Source organism: Hyla sarda, chromosome 6 (assembly GCF_029499605.1).
Source record: "Hyla sarda isolate aHylSar1 chromosome 6, aHylSar1.hap1, whole genome shotgun sequence".
NCBI lineage: Eukaryota > Metazoa > Chordata > Amphibia > Anura > Hylidae > Hyla > Hyla sarda.
The window spans coordinates 64,369,855-64,387,441 of record NC_079194.1 but is presented as its reverse complement, the minus strand read 5'-3'; the positions used below and the strand labels follow the sequence as shown (position 1 = coordinate 64,387,441).

The following is a 17,587-nucleotide window of genomic DNA, read 5'->3' as shown; positions in this document are numbered from 1 at the left end:
TTTTCCAGTGGAGTAAGTACCTCTTTATCAACTCAACAGAGAAGAAACTCAATGACATTTTCCATTAAAGGAAATGTTAATAACATGAAGCAAGGAGCATAGCCGTGCAGTTGATAATAATACTCGGATGATCGCCTTCATGTTCTAGACTGTGCTAGAAACAGCAGATAGGATTCAACTGCTTAGTATGAGTCTATTGATCCGTGTTATTAAAAGAACATACTATTATCATGTGAGATCGAGATTTCCTCAAATGAGTTATCCATGACTCAAGCCAAAATGATAATGAAATGCTGGCAACCAAGTCAAGGAAACTGCTTTTCCTTAAGATAATATGGGACTTATATAGAAATAAGACACCCAGCTAAGTCTGAGGTGACATCTGCGTTGTGCTGCATTTAGAGGAGCTCCACAGATATATGATGGGAACCCGACAGACCCCATTCAGTCAATAGGACCTGGCAGTGTGCGTTGTACTTTGACAAAGCTGGACAGATCCTGAATGGGACGGAGCACAATGCTGGTGTGAACTTAGCCTGAAGATGTTGGATAGCTGCAAAACTCTGCGTGCACTTATACATAACAAGATATATAAATGACTATAGGTGTGGTCTCAGACACAAGAGGGAGTAAAAGTGCTTCCTCCAATAAAAAGAAAAAAGGCTCTCTACTTTTGGGTTGTACACCGCTAGATCGCTAGACCAGTGTTTCCAAACCAAAGTGATTCCAGCTGTTGCAAAACTAACTCCCAGCATGCTGGAACTTGTAGTTTTGCAACAGCTGGAGGCACCGTCATTGGGAAACACTGTTCTAGACATTCAATCTACTTGAAGTCATTTTGCCTAGTTGACAGACTAAGTAGATTTGGGATTTACACGAATAAATGCAATGCCCATAAAACTATATATCAATCAATCTGCTCAGCTCCCCCTGCTCTATACATGATGTCTGCAGATGGGACTGATATTTCAATCTAATAGGTTCCCTTTTACTGCAAGTTATGATTATGGTTTATATATATATCGAATGTACATTTTTAAAGGTTTCTAATAATCTGTATATTTGAGTCATTTTGATTACAATAGTCTTATAGTCTTATGGAGCTACTGTGTCTCATTTGAAAGCGACAACACATGCGCCACCTTTACACTGTGCAAAGAAAAGAAAAATGAATGCAGAATCTAGCTGCGACTAGTAAATAGGCCTATTCTGCGGCAGATCCTCAACGTTGCAGCCATTTCTGTTATCTGTTGCACAATACAGCTGTGTGGCAGTCACCCAAACCAATAATGCACAAAGAAATAGAAAGATTTCTGGAAAGCTCTATTCATGAGGCTCAAAAATAAAAACACTTATTGTTAAGATTTCCCAAGGATTACGTAAAGTAGATGAAGTACAAATCTAAATGTCAAACGCTGCACCTGCGCCATCAGTATACAGTAACATTGAGGAAGCAGCTCTAATGTCTATGGCAGTGATTCCCAACGAGTGTGCCTGCAGCTGTTGCAAAACTACAACTCTCAGTATGCTGGGAGTTGTAGTTTTGCAACAGCTGGGTGCTCACTGGTTTGGAGGCACTGCCAAAGACACTGGCGTTGCTCCTCAGGATATATCTGAGTATAAGGCTGGGTTTACACCACATTTTTGCAATACAGTTCCTGTATTAGGTTTTTGATAAAAAACGGATTCCTCAAAACCTGACTAAACTGTATCAAAACAGGTGTACAAATTTTAATCCGTATACAGTTTGAAAAATTATACCTGGTTGCATCAGTTTTTTAAGAAAAATTCCATTATGTATAAAGTTTGACTTGTTTGATTGAAATTCAAAGAAAAAAACTGTGCAAAGTCAAAAGCCGTATGGTGAAAACTGGATGGAACCGTATGCACATATAGTTCTGTATGGTTCCCACTGACTCCCATGTTAAAAAAAAAAAATGTATACGTTTCAATACAGTTTTTCACCAGGACCAAAAATCGTGGTAGGCTACGGTTTTGGGTAGGGGAAAAAAACTGACAAAACCGTACAGGATGCAAAACGGACACAACCGGATGCATCTTTTGGCATATGGTTTTCAATGGAGAGTCAATGCATACGGTTTTCAATACGGTTCCGTACGATTTTCAAATTGAAAACTTATACGGGAATTGTATTGCAAAAAACAAGATGTGAACCCAGCCTAACTTGTATTTCCTATACATTCAACATTGTTACAATATGTTTCGCACAGCAATCTTATACAATATTAATATAGGCGAAAGGGTACGGTAAGTGACTTATAATCAGCACAGACCACGGGTCGTAAATACTTACAGCATCGACAGACAGCCATTTTTCAATGTCCTCCATGAAGTTGGTCTGAGGGGCTGGAATCTGAGCAGAAAATAAAGATAAAGAGTCTTTTTCTACTTTTGTAATGGGACGCAAAAAAAAAAAAAAAAAACACAAATACATAAACATGTTAATTTTTATTTTACATTCCCTGCTATTACCTCACTTATTAGGAAATCGTAAAAACCACTTTATATTAAAGGAGATTTCTGGAGAAAATGTACTTATCCCCTATCCACAGGAAAGGGGAGATGTAGCTGATCGCAGGGGGTTTGACTGCTTGTGCCCCTCGCGTTCACCGGGACAGAACCCGGCGCTCAGTTACAGCGCTCGTGCCAAAAATACAGAGTTCCGAGTGCAGCACCTGGGCATCATCGGTGCTCCCATAGAAATGAATGGAGTATGCGCTGCTTACCAGTAAACAACACAAGCTCCTCACTGAGAGCACCAGGGTGCGGTCTGACCCCCCACGATCAGCTACTTATCACCTATCCTGTGGATAGGGGATAAGTACATTTTCGCTTGACTACTCCTTTAACCTCATGAGGTATTCTAGGGAGTAATTTTTTTTTTTTCTGCTCCAGGCCCTGTAATATAGAAAAAATAAATCCTATATTTACCTTCCTCACTCCCTTTGCCGCTGCTGTTCAAATGTCCAACCATTCTGCACAGTGCTTCCAGCATAGGGGTTGGCACGTGTTCTACTGTCTTGTTACATACCCCATTTCTATCTCTCCCTGAAATCTATCTCAATTGTTTGTCACAGCCTTTCCCTAAACACAGAGGGGGAGATTTATCAAAACCTGTCCAGAGGAAAAGTTGCCCAGTTGCCCATAGCAACCAATCAGATTTTGTCTTTCATTTTGCAGAGGTCTTGTTAAAAATGAAAGAAGCGAGCTGACTGGTTGCTATGGGCAACTGAGCAACTTTTCCTCTGGACAGGTTTTGATAAATCTCCCCCAGAGTGTATATAACCCCAATGTTTCTGCATAGGGTTGGTCTCCGACCTGACTCTGCCTGTACACGGTATGGCCAACTGGGTGCCCACTTGTTTCATATGATGTGGGATTGTTCTCTTTTAATTACTTTGTGATACTGCTCATTCGTACAGTTAAAGGGTTTATCTTAGCATTGGAGCCTAAACCTTGCCTGTTGGGTCTTATAGGATGTGGGGAGGAGCCCTCTGGGTTCGCAACTTGGTGTCCTTAATATACTATATTAGACCAGGAAACTCATTGCTCAATATCATATAAGAGCCAGTCCTCCTATTGTGGATGATCTGGCTACTAGGGTCCCTCCTATCGTTCGCTTGGAGAGGGGTATCTATAGAAAAAAAAAACGTAAGGCCATGCATAAGGTTTATATGGTGTGGGTTCCCTGAAAACAAGCTTAATAGATTGGACCCTGGTAGACCTTAAGGGGCTTATGTGCTCTTGGTGAGGCTTGTGGAGGGAGGGGGGGGGGGGTTTGGGGTTTCTTGGTTCATAGATATTTTGCTCATTACTGCCCATGTAATTTTGAGTTTTCTGTGCAGATACTTATTTTTTTTTTTAATGTAGCTGTCACTTTCGTTTTGTCTCATGGGTGGTCTCTAAACACGTGATTATTGCTGCCTCAATTTAGCATTCTGTTCCATCTTGCCTATTTCTTGAAATGCATATAAGTAATATTGTACAAAACAAATGCTGCACCCCATTTTCTGCCCTTTCTTCCTTATTTTGCAGGATGGTACTCATGTACTTGGACTGTTGGTGGCTATCTTTGTTTGTTGGTAGGGCGGAGTGAATGGTATTGAAGTGTTTGGTGGATTTTTGGGTTTCTGTGTGATTTTTCTGTTTAATTAAAATTGTTAAAACCCCCCAAAAAATTATCTGATGGGATAGTTATAGAGCACCACTCTTCTCCAGCTGCCTAGGGAGCAGAGCGATGACGCGGGCCATAAATCATGCCAAGGGAACTTTACTACAAGTGGAGCGGCGGGACTAGGTAAGTGCATCTCCCCTTGCTCCTAATTACAGGGCGGAGGGGGAGACTTACAAACTTCATATCCTCACCATCTCTGGGGCAAAAACATCCCCAGGGGATGGTGAGAATGAAGATTTTACCATATGTAATGCATTGCCAAGGGTTATATATGGTCAAATCTAATGCTTCGTTCGCTTTAAGGGAACACATTTTCAGTTACCATGAAGATTTCCTGCAGCAGAAAATGTGCCAAAGGCATAAGTGGATCCAATTGATAGGGCAAACAAAGGACAATGTTATACTTCCCCTTTCCAGTGGGATCCACTTCTGCCTTTTGGCACATATTCTGCTGCAGTATCTGCAATGTGTATCCCTAATTTTAAAGTGTCCCTGAATGGAGCAGTAGTTGAGTAAAGTCTAGAAAACTGCTAAAAAATGCAGTAGGGTCAGTGTGCATGGTCTACGCCCTCTACATTATAACAGGGGCGCTTGGGACCCCTGTTCTCATGATTGGTCAAACCCACACTGATCAGACATTTACCACCAATCCTATAGATAGGTGGCAAGTTGTCATACTTGGAAAAAAAATTAAAACAAACTCAATACAACATGTTTCAAGCATTCAGAAGCTTTCATATTGTATCGCCTTAGTACAAGAATTTTCAGACACTATAATCAGTGGAATACAATGCATTAAAGTTAAAGAATAGCCAGCTGAGCATTTCTAGAGCAGTCAGGTAAGTATAGGACATGTCAAGTACTACTTACTGCACCAGTGTTCTGCTGCCGAGTATCAAGGGCTACTGCAAGTCCATCTGCCGCCTGTGGATCCTCATATTTAACACTAGATAAAAAGAGATGTTGATAAAAGATTTTTTTTTAAATGCAAAATGAAACCGGATAGATGTAAGGTAATGCAAAACCACAGGAATTCTGGTGAACTGGAAGGAGGGAGCAAGTGCAGAAGATAAGGCATTACTATGTAACCGAAGCAAACAAAGAAGTCACAATATATAACACATAACCCTGGTGTATATAATGTATATTCTGCAGTAGTGGCAAACAATTCCCTCATATAAAATTAACCTACAGGCTTCACATGAAAATATACTGCACTCTAAACTTCCCGACTATTAAGGCAGCAGAGGGGTTAATTCTCAGCCATATTCTAATTCCCTATCTACTAAACTATTCACTTGCCCTGGGCCGTGTGTCTTGTCAGTGAAAAACCTGAAGCTGCTGGGACTAGCTGGGTTCGATCCATACTTTGTAGAAATTGGCTTGGGTAGGTGTGAGTCGATGTGATCAAAGAAATGCTCATCAGCTAGAGGTCCGCTATATACAATGGCCTCCACGATGAAGTAGATGCCCACTATCATCCCGCTAATCAAGAAGAATGGCACAAAGGCCCTTAAGTGCTTGCACCAGCCGCAGCAGTCAGAAAGGTTCATGGTTAGGAAGAACAATCTGAGTGGCAATGGAATAAAAAAGACAAAAGCGGCCTTGACATCAATGCAAAAAAGCAGAAACGTAGTCAAGGAGCAACATAAGCTCAAAATAACCGCAAAAGCTGGATGAGTGAGAAACAAATCCTAGAAGAAGATGAATGCAGTCAGTAAGGAGGACAGAGATATACACATGCCTGTGGGGAGGCAGAAATAGACTGTGCCCAGAAGAGAGAGTAACCTGATGTCACCACCCACAGTCATGAACCCAAACTAAGCTCCAACACTCCTTCAGTAACTAAAGATCAGATTATACCAAGGGTCATCTTACATCTTCTGCTGCGTCCTCACATGATCAGACGAGCCGTTCTCTCAGCTCATCCAACACTGATTTACACAACTCCTGACTAAGAGTCTCATTCCTTGGGTCCCTCTCGCAACGTTCTAGACTTTTGATGGTCCTTTACTACACAAGTACCATGGAAAACAAATCTCAGACTCTTGAATAAGGGCATAGAGTGGAAAGCATCAGACTGGAGTGTGGAGTCTTATAAACCATGCAATGCTTCATGGGAAATCATATGCAAATTATCTCTCTTCCTGAAGAAAAGAGCTTGCTCTTTGGTACCACCTATTGTATGTAGCTTCTCTGCTGTGTACTGGCGACAAGCACCCTAAAAGAGCTTTCTACAACCCTTTACAGGAAGAGGTAATGCTTCCTTTTGCAGGAGATTCCCCACTCATATTCCCTACCCACATTATGGGGGATAAGTGTCTGCAGGGAGCCAGGAGGTCAGACACCCCTGTGACCAATCTCCAGAACACGACTCTCTTGGCTGAATGAAGCAATGGGTTGACATGCAGCCACTCCATTCATTCTTATTCAAGATCACAGGGTCAGAGGTCGGACCCTCTGCTTTTGCTGGAATATCCCTTGAGGCTACAGTCCCACAAAGACCTTACGGAGCATATTTCACGCTGCGCAGCGGGAAACACTGTGCATATTCTCCATTGAGCATACACGTTGGGTTACCCCGCGGCAGCCCTGTGTGTTCAGTGCGAATTGGAGGCGGGGTCACATGTGGTCCCTCCTCCAAACCTCACTGAACACATAGGGCTGCCACGGGGTAGGCCTGTGTGTATGCTCAATTGAAAATACACAGCATATTTCCTGATGCGCAGCATGAAATACGCTATGTAAGCACTACCTGGGACCATACCATTCACACGTTCAGAATTCTGCACATATTTAACGTATAGGATTTGAAGCTGCTGATTTTATGCCGCAGAGTTTGATGTAAATTAAATGACTGAGCACAGCTTCAAATCTGCACATGTGGTGTGAAGTGGGCTGTATATATTATATATTTATTATATATAGTCCAAAGAAAATAGGTGACTGCAGCACACAAGCGTAATGAAAAAAAAACAAAAAAAAAAAATAAATTATATATATATATATATATATATATATATATATCTACCTACATACACACACACACAGCCCACTTCACACCACAGATTGTCAATGATATTCAGGTCTGGGGACAGGGACAGCTATTCCAGAACATTGGATTTGTTCCTCTGCATAAATGTCTGAGCAGATTTTGTGCAGTGTTTTGGGTCATTGTCTTGTTAAAATATCCAGCCCCAGCGTTCTTTCAACTGATTCCTCTCCATTATTCTGAAGTATCTGCTGATGTTTAGTGGAATCCATGTGACCCTCAACTTTAACAAGACTCCCAGTACAGCCCCACAGCATGATGGACCCTCCACCAGATTGTATTGTGGATAGCAAGTGTTTGTCTTTGAATGCTGTGTTCTTTTGCCTTGTTATGACCAAAGAACTCCACATTTTCTGTTCATACAGAATATACCTATATGTGCCCTGTATATAATATACCTATATGTGCCCTGTATATAATATACCTATATGTGCCCTGTATATGATATACCTATATGTGCCCTGTATACCTATATGTGCCCTGTATATAATATATCTATATGTGCCCTATATATAATATACAAGCTGGAGGCTGGTTGCGGGTGTCCCTGGCAAGGGATGAAACCCCAAAATCAGACTTCTTCTTTAGCGTTTCACCGGGGTGACAAAGACCAGTTTCGCAGATGTGCTGTAATAACTTTATAACTGATTTTGTCCATGTATACTTTGTACATTGGAAAATACAGTTTTTTGTGCACCACACACCAACACCAACACCAACCTGCCAATACCACCACCACCACCACCACCACCAACTACAGTGTTACTCCAACCCAAACCATCTTCAGTGGCCTCGGAAACCACAACACACCAGCCCGCAAAAGCCACAATCCATCTCAGATGAACCAACCTTCACATTACAACTATCCATCCTCAACACTCACGCCCAGACCAGCAAAAATCTACGACATAATGCAAACCATAGAAGTTCTTAAAAAGCATATCCATAAATCACCAGCTACAAATCCCAACCCACCATCGCCAAAACCATCACCAACACTGTCAGAAATATCCATTTATGATGACACCCCAAACTATGAAGATCTAAATACATCAGATCCTCTAATCACACTAACCCCATTGAAAAGTCCAGTAGTCAACATCAATAAACCCCATATCCCCATCATCATTGACAATATGCTCCTAAATATTGCGATTTCGATATGTAATGTGATACAATAAAAAAAAAATTAAAAAAAAATGGTGAAATCCCCCCATTTCATGTCCAATCGCCTCCATTTCACATCTACCTACCCATTTTATGCCCACGGCCTATTTCACATCTCCCCCTTGTCACATTCTCCTCCCCCTTGTCACACACCCTTTTCACATTCTCCTCCCCCTTGTCACACCCCCCGTCACATTCTCCTCCCCCTTGTCACACCCACTGTCACATTCTCCTCCCCCTTGTCACACCCCCTGTCACATTCTCCTCCCCCTTGTTACACCCCCCTGTCACATTCTCCTCCCCTGTCACATTCTCCTCCCCCATCACAGTCTCCTTGAAGTGATATATATGTTGGGGGGCCAAATTTATGCACCGGTCTACACTTTCGTTTTGATGCAGATTGCACATTTTCGGTTTGTCCAATAAACCTTGTCTGACTACTGAAATATTATTTGTCCACTACTTAAATACTGCGGTGTCTTTCAGAAATTTGATAGCTCAAAATTCAATTCCTGATCCAAACACCCAAATCATGAAAACCATGGATATTGTCAGTGCTATATCAGTATGGCAGTGTTAGTGTAGTAAATCACACGATTTTCACAGCTGACTACTTGATCCTAGGACAGGAACGCCTAGGACCACCCTCAAGTTCACGGAAACTGTCACAAAATGCCCAAACCCACCCAAACTCTTCTACGATATGTCCCCTCAGCTAGTACTAATAGTAGAGGAACCCACTCAAATGTGGTCAATATCACAGCACTGAGCGCTTGCACATTGTATATTTTTTGTGTCTCCTATCCAGCTTTATAGTGTTTCCATTTATGGACTGCCTTACTATTTGAAATATGGATATAGCTTTACCAATCCCATGTAAATAGTAAAAACGTATTGCTCAGCCCCAGTAATTCCTTTCCATTCTTCCTCAGGATTTTTTGCCACGGTTTGTGTGTTTTATGTATTTTATGTGCTATGGAGGAGATTTATTAAAACCCGTCCAGAGGAAAATTTGCCGAGTTGCCCATAGCAAGCTATCAGATCGCTTCTTTCATTTTTCAGAGGCCTTCTCAAAAATGAAAGAAGCAATCTGATTGGTTGCTATGTGCCGTTTTTTTTTCTGCCATCAAAAAAACGGAAATGAGTGCAGATGGGTACAAACGGATGTAAACGGATTGTAAAAAAATCCCATTTATATGAATGGGTTTTTTAATAAAACGTTTTTAATCCGGAACAAAACTGGGATAATAAAAAAAAACAGGCCGTGTAAACGCACCCTAAGCAATGAGGAAAAGAAGTTCAAGGTCTACTCCGGGATAGAAAAATTTATCCCCTATCCTAAGGATGGGGATAAGTGTCAGATCACGGGGGTCCGACTGCTTGGACCCGCCTCAATCTATGGTATGGCGCCCCGGCTCTCTGTATGAAGCTGTGGGCGACACGTCCCCTTCATGCAGTTCTATGGGAGAGCCAGAGATACCCGATTGCATCGCTCCAACTCTCCCATAGAGATGCGTGACGGCCACAGCTTGAGCAGTAGTCGACAAGCCCCATTCAGGAGGAGACCCGAGGCACCGTGTGGGAAATTGTGGGAGTCCCAGTGGCCGGACCCTCCCACGACCTGACACCTATAATCTATCCTTAGAATAGGGGATACCTTTTTCTATCCCAGAGTACTGCTTTAAGGTGTCAGTCAAATACTGAAACATTCTTTTTTCTAATCAGTTTCTGTTTTCTGAAACAGCTACATGGACATAAGAAACAATAGTCTGGAGGGGACTCATTGACTTTTCTATAGAAGTGTTTTTTTAGGCATGCTCTGGGACCAGTCCAGAAGTCACTGTGCAGGAGGGGGGTGGGGGTGGGGAGAGGGAACCATCACCTATTGTAAATGGTCTGATCCTATCTTATCCATATACTGATGTTGCCATTCACTGTTATTCTGCCTGTGATGATGGGGTAGGGGGGAGTAATGCCAAAGTGTTATCTTAATAGCACAGGAAATGTGAGCTTATTATTAGGCTTAGTGGCTGGAGTGAATTTCGATTTTTTATAATTTTATATACCCGTCAAACAGTGTGCCGTCAGCTGTTACAAAATTTTCTAAATTACAACCCCCCACATGCCCGGACAGCCTTTAGCTGTCCAGACATGCTGGGAGCTATAGTTCTGCAACAGCTGGAGGCACACTGTTTAGAAAACACTGTTTTATAGAGATGTCAAAAGTTTTCATTGGACAGTATTTGAGTGTTCAGACCCCCACGGATCATTAAAACAAGCGAGGAGAGAAGTGATATGACTGAGCTCTTCACTCCCTGCACAACCGAGACAGTTCAGTAGGCTCACATTAAGCCCGTAAAATGTAAAAACAAAAAGACCCGGTGCACCCCTAGTGATGACCGTCAGAGATATACAGAGCAGGATAAAATGTAAATCCTTGCCCTTACCAGATGGTGTTGCGCTAAGAGCCCAACACCTAAAGCAGCATGTGAAGAGAAAACGCCCGATAAGCAGCCACAGGATCAGCGCTGTACATGAATCCTCATGTCCGGTAAGGTAAATGGGGGATATTTATCAAAACCTGTCCAGAGGAAAAGTTGCTGAGTTGCCCATAGCAACCAATCCGATCGCTTCCTTTATTTTTGAAAAGGCCACTGAAAATTGAAAGTAGCGATCTGATTGGTTGCTATGGGCAACTCAGCAACTTTTCCTCTGTACAGGTTTTGATAAATCTCCCCCAATGTGTAGAAAACCTAAAGAATGACCTGTTGCATGGCGCGTCAGACTGAAGAGAAGGTATCAAATGGATATATTTATTTATAGAAAACTCGTTCCGATCCTGGACCAGGATCTTCATCAGGTTATGCAAGACGGTGATAAAAGACTGATTTAAATACACTAAGAACACTTAAAAAAAACACTAAGAATACTTCCGGTTTACAGGTGAACACAGTTAAAGCCGTGTGCAAAACGCATTGTAATGCCTGAAAGTCTGTCTCAGTCAGGTGGGTCTGAACACCTAGACCCCGACCAATGAAAACTTATGACATGTCTCTACGTCAATGCCCATTAAAAACATATTTAACACAAACCTAATTTAAGCAATAGATCAGTTCATTTTCTGATGACACATCATACAGTACAACATTTAAGTCTGTACCGTGCACTCACCTTTTGCGTTGCTCGGCCAGGGAGCTCCCTCTAGTCAGTGCAAACATATCGAAATCATCTTCTGGCTTCTTTCCTTGTTCCAGAGTCTTCAGTGTTCCACTCACAGACCCAGAACTCATCTCTTAAAAAAGATAAAATAAAATGTTAAGGAAAAAGTCAAATGTATCAATATACTGAGATCTATATATAATAAAGCAGTAGGCAGGCAAGTCAGACTCCTAGATGGCCATAGTGGCACAAGACAGCAGAAAAATAGGTGCTCTGACCCGGACTACCAAATAGTCACGACTAAATGAAGAGTTGGGCTCTCGATAAGATTTTATTTGATTCTGATTATTTGCAGTCAAACTTCTGGGACCCACTCTAATCTTTAGGGCCCAATTAAAAGGAGATTATTGGCTGAACAAGTCCACATCGCCTTGTGTGAGGGTACAACCAGGGGTCAAGTCCTGGGAAAAAAGTGTGGGAACTCACCCAAAATGTCCACTTAAAGGGGTATGAGACATCTTATACCCTATCCAAAGGATAGGGGATAAGACGTCTGATCCCGGGGGTCCCGATGCTGGGGACCCTCACGTTCTCCCTGCTGCACCCGGCATTCGTTTAGAGCGTTGGGTGCAGCGCCGGAGGCTCATGACATCACAGTCATGGCCCCTCAATGCAAGTCTATGGGAGGGGGCGTGACGGCCGTCACGCCCCCTCCCATAGACTTGCATTGAGGGGACAAGACTGTGATGTCACGAGCCTCCGCCCCGCCGAACGCAAGATGCTGACGTATGCTGTTAACGGGAGCAGTGCCCCCTAGTGACTCAGTTCGGGACATATGCTCTATATTAAGCTGACTCTTGTCAGAGGCTGCTGTACATTTAAAATAGCACATATGTCCCAAACTGAGTCACCAGGTGCCTTAGGCTCCTTTCACACTATATGTTGCTCCATTTTATGTTGCTCCGTAATGCACTCATTTTTCTCCCGTCACAAATAACGTCCATTATTCATAACGGGCTATAACGGGTGATAACGGATAATCAGAAAATCCCATAGACTTGAATGGGATTTTGTAACGGCCGTTTAACAGCCGGTTTTAAGGGTTTTCTTAACGGGACATTATAACGGGTCTTTAAAACGGAGCAACATATAGTGTGAAAGGAGCCTTAGTTTGGCAAAAGTGAATGGGGTCTGCTGCTCCCATTAACAGTATATGTCAGCATCCCGTTTTTGGCTGGATGCCAAGTGATCTGATTAACGGGGACCGGAAAGTACCCCAAAAAGTCCACCAAACAGCTGAATAAGGAATAAGCACTCTCATCAGCTGATCTCAGCAATTTAGGCTGAAAAACCATTGTTCATTAGCCGCATCTCTCTCGTGCAATAGGGGAGGATGCAGCCAACAAATGATGGAACTTAGGGGCCGCACAATTCAGCAATCAGTCTTGCTACCCTGTGCACACAAAAACGTATCAGGCTTCTGATTGATGCTCAATCTACTTGATTGCCACTTTGGGTAGCTGCCTTCACGTGCAATACCACCCCCCTTTAGAATGAATGAGCTCTGTCCCCTTTGGCATTCTCTCTGCACAGAGCAGCTCCTTATATAAAGCCAAGAAGAGAACAAGAACATAACTCCTGCATGCTACTGGATCATGAAGAGGGTCACCCAGCTTTACTTAAATGGGCACTGTCAAAAATGTTTTATATGTTGTACATCTTGGAAAACATTAAAGGGGTACTCCACCCCTAGACATGTTATCCCCTATCCAAAGGACAGGGGATAACATGTCTGATCTCCAGGCCGGAACTGTGGTGTTCATGCCATACCCCCTCTATTCCACGGAGTTCACTCCATGCATCGGATTATGGGGTGCCACACTGGAGATCACGATCAGACATGCTATCCCCTATCCTTTGGAAAGGGGATAACATGTCTAGGGGCGGAGTACCCCTTTAACTATTTAATATACTTCTTAAAAAAATGTATCTCCTTTTTATAGAAATCATGGCTAATAGAAAAGACCACTAGGGGTCCCCATACCATCCAGAACATAATCCTGTCTGGCTGAAGCATTTTCTTTGTCCCAGCTGAAGCTCAGGAGAGGAGGGGGTTACAGAGCAGTCTGCAGTGAGTGGATGAAGAGACCCAGCACAGCACAGCAGACACAGGGAGGAAGTAAATGCATGGTGAGTGAGGGCATGCTCAGTGCTTGTCTCGGACACGCCCCTTCTTGAGCAGTGGATGCCACAATGTGTGAGCAGCAGAACAGAGGGATTTGTGAGCCAAATACAGAAGTTAGACGAATAAAAAAACAAAGACATGTAGAGCATCTGCATGACCAAGTGAGTAAAATATATAAGCATTATTTTTTCTGTGATACAGTACCCATATACTAAGTGCAAAAGGTTAAAAGAAAAATATATTCTGCCAAAAAAATCTTGTCCAAATTGACACTGCAACTGAAATAGTAAATACAAAAATAAAATACATTTCTGGAGGAATAATTCCCTCTCCTCAATTTGCACCGCATGTATGAGAAGATAGGGAGAGATTTATCCAAATCTGTGCAAAGGAAAAGTTGCCCAGTTGCCCATAGCAACCAATCAGATCGCTTCTTTCATTTTCCAGAGGCCTTGTCAAAAATGAAAGAAGCGATCTGATTGGTTGCTATGGGCAACTGGACAACTTTTCCTCTGCACAGGTTTTGACAAATCTCGCCCATTGATTCTAGTATCCACAACAGAGTAACAAGGGCGAGTATTTTTGGAAGTATATGTCAAAAGCTCTATGAGACTTTCCCCCTTTGCCTGACAATGGTGCCTGCATGGTGACTACTTGCCTATATAGCTTATGTGAAGAATGAAGAGCCCAGGGAGTATATACAGGAGAGACAGGATGTCATACAGCCTAAAAACTACTGTCCCTGCAGTGCTTTATACAAAGAGTTAGAATGTGATACATAGAGATGAGCGAACTTACAGTAAATTCCATTCGTCACAAACTTCTCAGCTCGGTGGTTGCTGACTTTTCCTGCATAAATTAATTCAGCTTTCCGGTGCTCCGGTGGGCTGGAAAAGGTGGATACAATCCTAAGAAAGAGTCTCCTAGGACTGTATCCACCTTTTCCAGCCCACGGGAGCACCTGAAAGCTGAACTAATTTATGCAGGAAAAGTCGGCAACCGCCGAGCCGAGAAGTTCGTGATGAATCGAATTTACTGTAAGTTCGCTCATCTCTAGTGATACAGTTCTACAGAAAGAGTAGGAATATACATTGCGCTATGACTGTGCTTTCATGCTTCAAAATTTGGTCCTGGAGCAGGTTTAGCTTCTAGAAGAGTGTTTCCCAACCAGGGTGCCTCCAGCTGTTGCAAAACTACAACTCCCAGCATGCCCGGACAGCCTTCGACTGTCCGGGCATGCTGGGAGTTGTAGTTTTGCAACAGCTGGAGGCACCCTGGTTGGGAAACACTGCTCTAGAATTGCCTTTTGCTGATATTCATTTCACCCACGACACATAAGGTCTTGCGCTTTATGCCTGATCACTGACTATATAGTGAATTTATGGATATCAGAGTCATTCTCAGTGGAGAACATAACAGCGCAGACAGGAGATGGTGTAACCAGCGTCATCATCTGTGTCTGATAACTATATGCCATTGTTTGTTACAAGCTACAAATGGGGCTGTATGAACCGTAGGCCTGTAGACAATATACGGTAATAAAATTAAAGTCAATGCAAGTGTTGCATACATGGCCAATGATCTGCTTTCTAGGTTTTATATTAGGTGTTTTAAAAAAAAAAATAAAATCTATTTTTATTCAGCTTAAACAAAGAGAAAAAAAATCCTGTCCCATCCTGAGCAATAAACATGAGCGACAAAAAGGTGTACACAGCAGTCACATACGCAGATACCTGAGCAGACTGAGGGTGCCCGGATAACATGCCGGCGCTAGGCCCGCACAGAAATGCGCCATCTCATAAACGGTAATACTTTCCGTGCGGAGTTGGCAGAAAGAATGGGCTGGTTCATTCTTTCTGCGGAGAGGGAAAGCAGAATTTTGGCGCCGGAAACATCTGGTGTGAAAATTCCGCCGTGTGCACAGCGCAGCAGGATCCTATTGACTACAAATGGGACTCTGCTGCTGCGGAATCTCTGTGCGGAATTCCGCATGAAAATTCAGATCAGAAAGATCACTTCCTCCCAGCGCATGCCAGTACTAGGAGTTTGAGATAGCAGACAGCCGTATATACAGTGGGGATCAAAAGTTTGGGCACCCCAGGTAAAAATTTGTATTCATGTGCATAAAGAAGCCAAGGAAAGATGGAAAAATCTCCAAAAGGCATCAAACTACAGGTTAGACATTCTTATAATAGGTCAACAAAAGTTAGATTTTATTTCCATCATTTACACTTTCAAAATAACAGAAAGCAAAAAAATGGGTCTGCAAAAGTTTGGGCACCCTGCAGAGTTAATATCTTGTACTGCCCCCTTTGGCAAATATCACAGCTTGTAAATGCTTTTTGTAGCCAGCCAAGAGTCTTTCAATTCTTGTTTGAGGTATCTTTGCCCATTCTTCCTTACAAAAGTCTTCCAGTTCTTTGAGATTTCTGGGCTGTCTGTCACGCACTGCTCTTTTAAGGTCTATCCATAGATTTTCAATTATGTTGAGGTCAGGATTTGTGAAGGCCATGGTAAAACCTTCAGTTTACCCCTCTTTATGTAATCCCCCGTGGATTTCAAGGTGTGTTTAGGATCATTATCCATTTGTAGAAGCCATCTTCTCTTTAACTTCAGCTTTTTCACAGATGGCATCCAAAAGTTAGATCCAAAATTTGCTGAAATTTTATTGAATCAATTTTTCCTTCTACTCGTGAGATGTTCCCTGGCTGCAATACAACCCCAAAGCATGATTGATCCACCCCCCATGCTTAACAGGTGGACAGAGGTTCTTTTCATTAAATTCCGTTCCCCTTCTTGTCCAAACGTACCTTTGCTCATTCCGGCCAAAAAGTTCAATTTTAACCTCATCGGTCCACAGAACTTGTTTCCAAATTGCATCAGGCTTGTCTATATGTTTATTTACAAAGTTCAAACGCTGATTTTTGTGGTGAGGAAGTAGAAGAGGTTTTCTTCTGATGACTCTTCCATGAAGACCATATTTGTACAAGTATCTCTTTATAGTGGAATAGTGTACCACAACTCCAGTGTCTGCCAGACCTTTCTGGAGGGATTTTGCAGTCAAACGTGGGTTTTGAATTGTTTTTCTCACAATCCTGCGAGCTGTTCTGTCTGATATTTTTCTTTAAATCAAATTTTTTTTTACTTCCAGATCTTGCGTTAACTTCCACTGTTCCTGATGACTGCCATTTCTTAAAGGGGTAGTCCAGTGGTGAAAAACTTATCCCCTAGCCTAAGGATAGGGGAAAAGTTTGAGATCGCGGGGGCCCCCTGCGATCTCTCTGTACGGGGGCCAGGCTCTCCGGCCATATAGCGGGTGTCAACCTCCGCACGAAGCGGCGGCCGACACGCACCCTCAATACATCTCTATGGCAGAGCCGGAGATTGCCGAAGGCAGCGCTTCGGCTCTGCCATAGAGATGTATTGAGGGGGCGTGTCGGCCGCCGCTTTGTGCGGAGGTCGACACGCTCCTTTCCCTCGGGCTGTCGGGGCTCCGTACAGGAGATCGCAGGGGGTCCCAGCGGTTGGACCCCCCGCAATCTCAAACTTATCCCCTATCCTTAGGATAGGGGATAAATTGTTCACCACTGGGTTCACCACTGGACTACTCCTTTAATTACATTCCGAACAGAGGATATTGACATCTGAAAACGTTTTGCTATCTTCTTATAGCCTTCTCCAGCTTTGTGAGCATCAACTATTTTCAATTTCAGATTTCTAGACAACTGCTTAGAAGAACCCATGGTGCTGATTGTTGCGGCAAGGTCAGAGTCGTCTGGGCATTTAAAACCTTTGAGATTGACATCACCTGGTCTTCCCAGATGATGAT

The 17,587-nt window shown here is 42.8% G+C and overlaps 1 protein-coding gene across 1 annotated transcript in view; it reads right to left on the bottom strand.

The window, feature by feature from the left end:
- The window catches only part of TOM1 (target of myb1 membrane trafficking protein), a 101,276-nt gene that overhangs the window by 5,942 nt on the left and 77,747 nt on the right, over nt 1–17,587 (bottom strand). The window contains exons 11-13 of the mRNA XM_056523988.1: nt 11,586–11,706; nt 5,066–5,141; nt 2,315–2,374 (exon numbers count right to left, since the gene is read on the bottom strand). Coding sequence (XP_056379963.1) covers nt 2,315–2,374; nt 5,066–5,141; nt 11,586–11,706 — 257 coding nt within the window. The remainder of the gene's footprint in view (nt 1–2,314; nt 2,375–5,065; nt 5,142–11,585; nt 11,707–17,587) is intronic.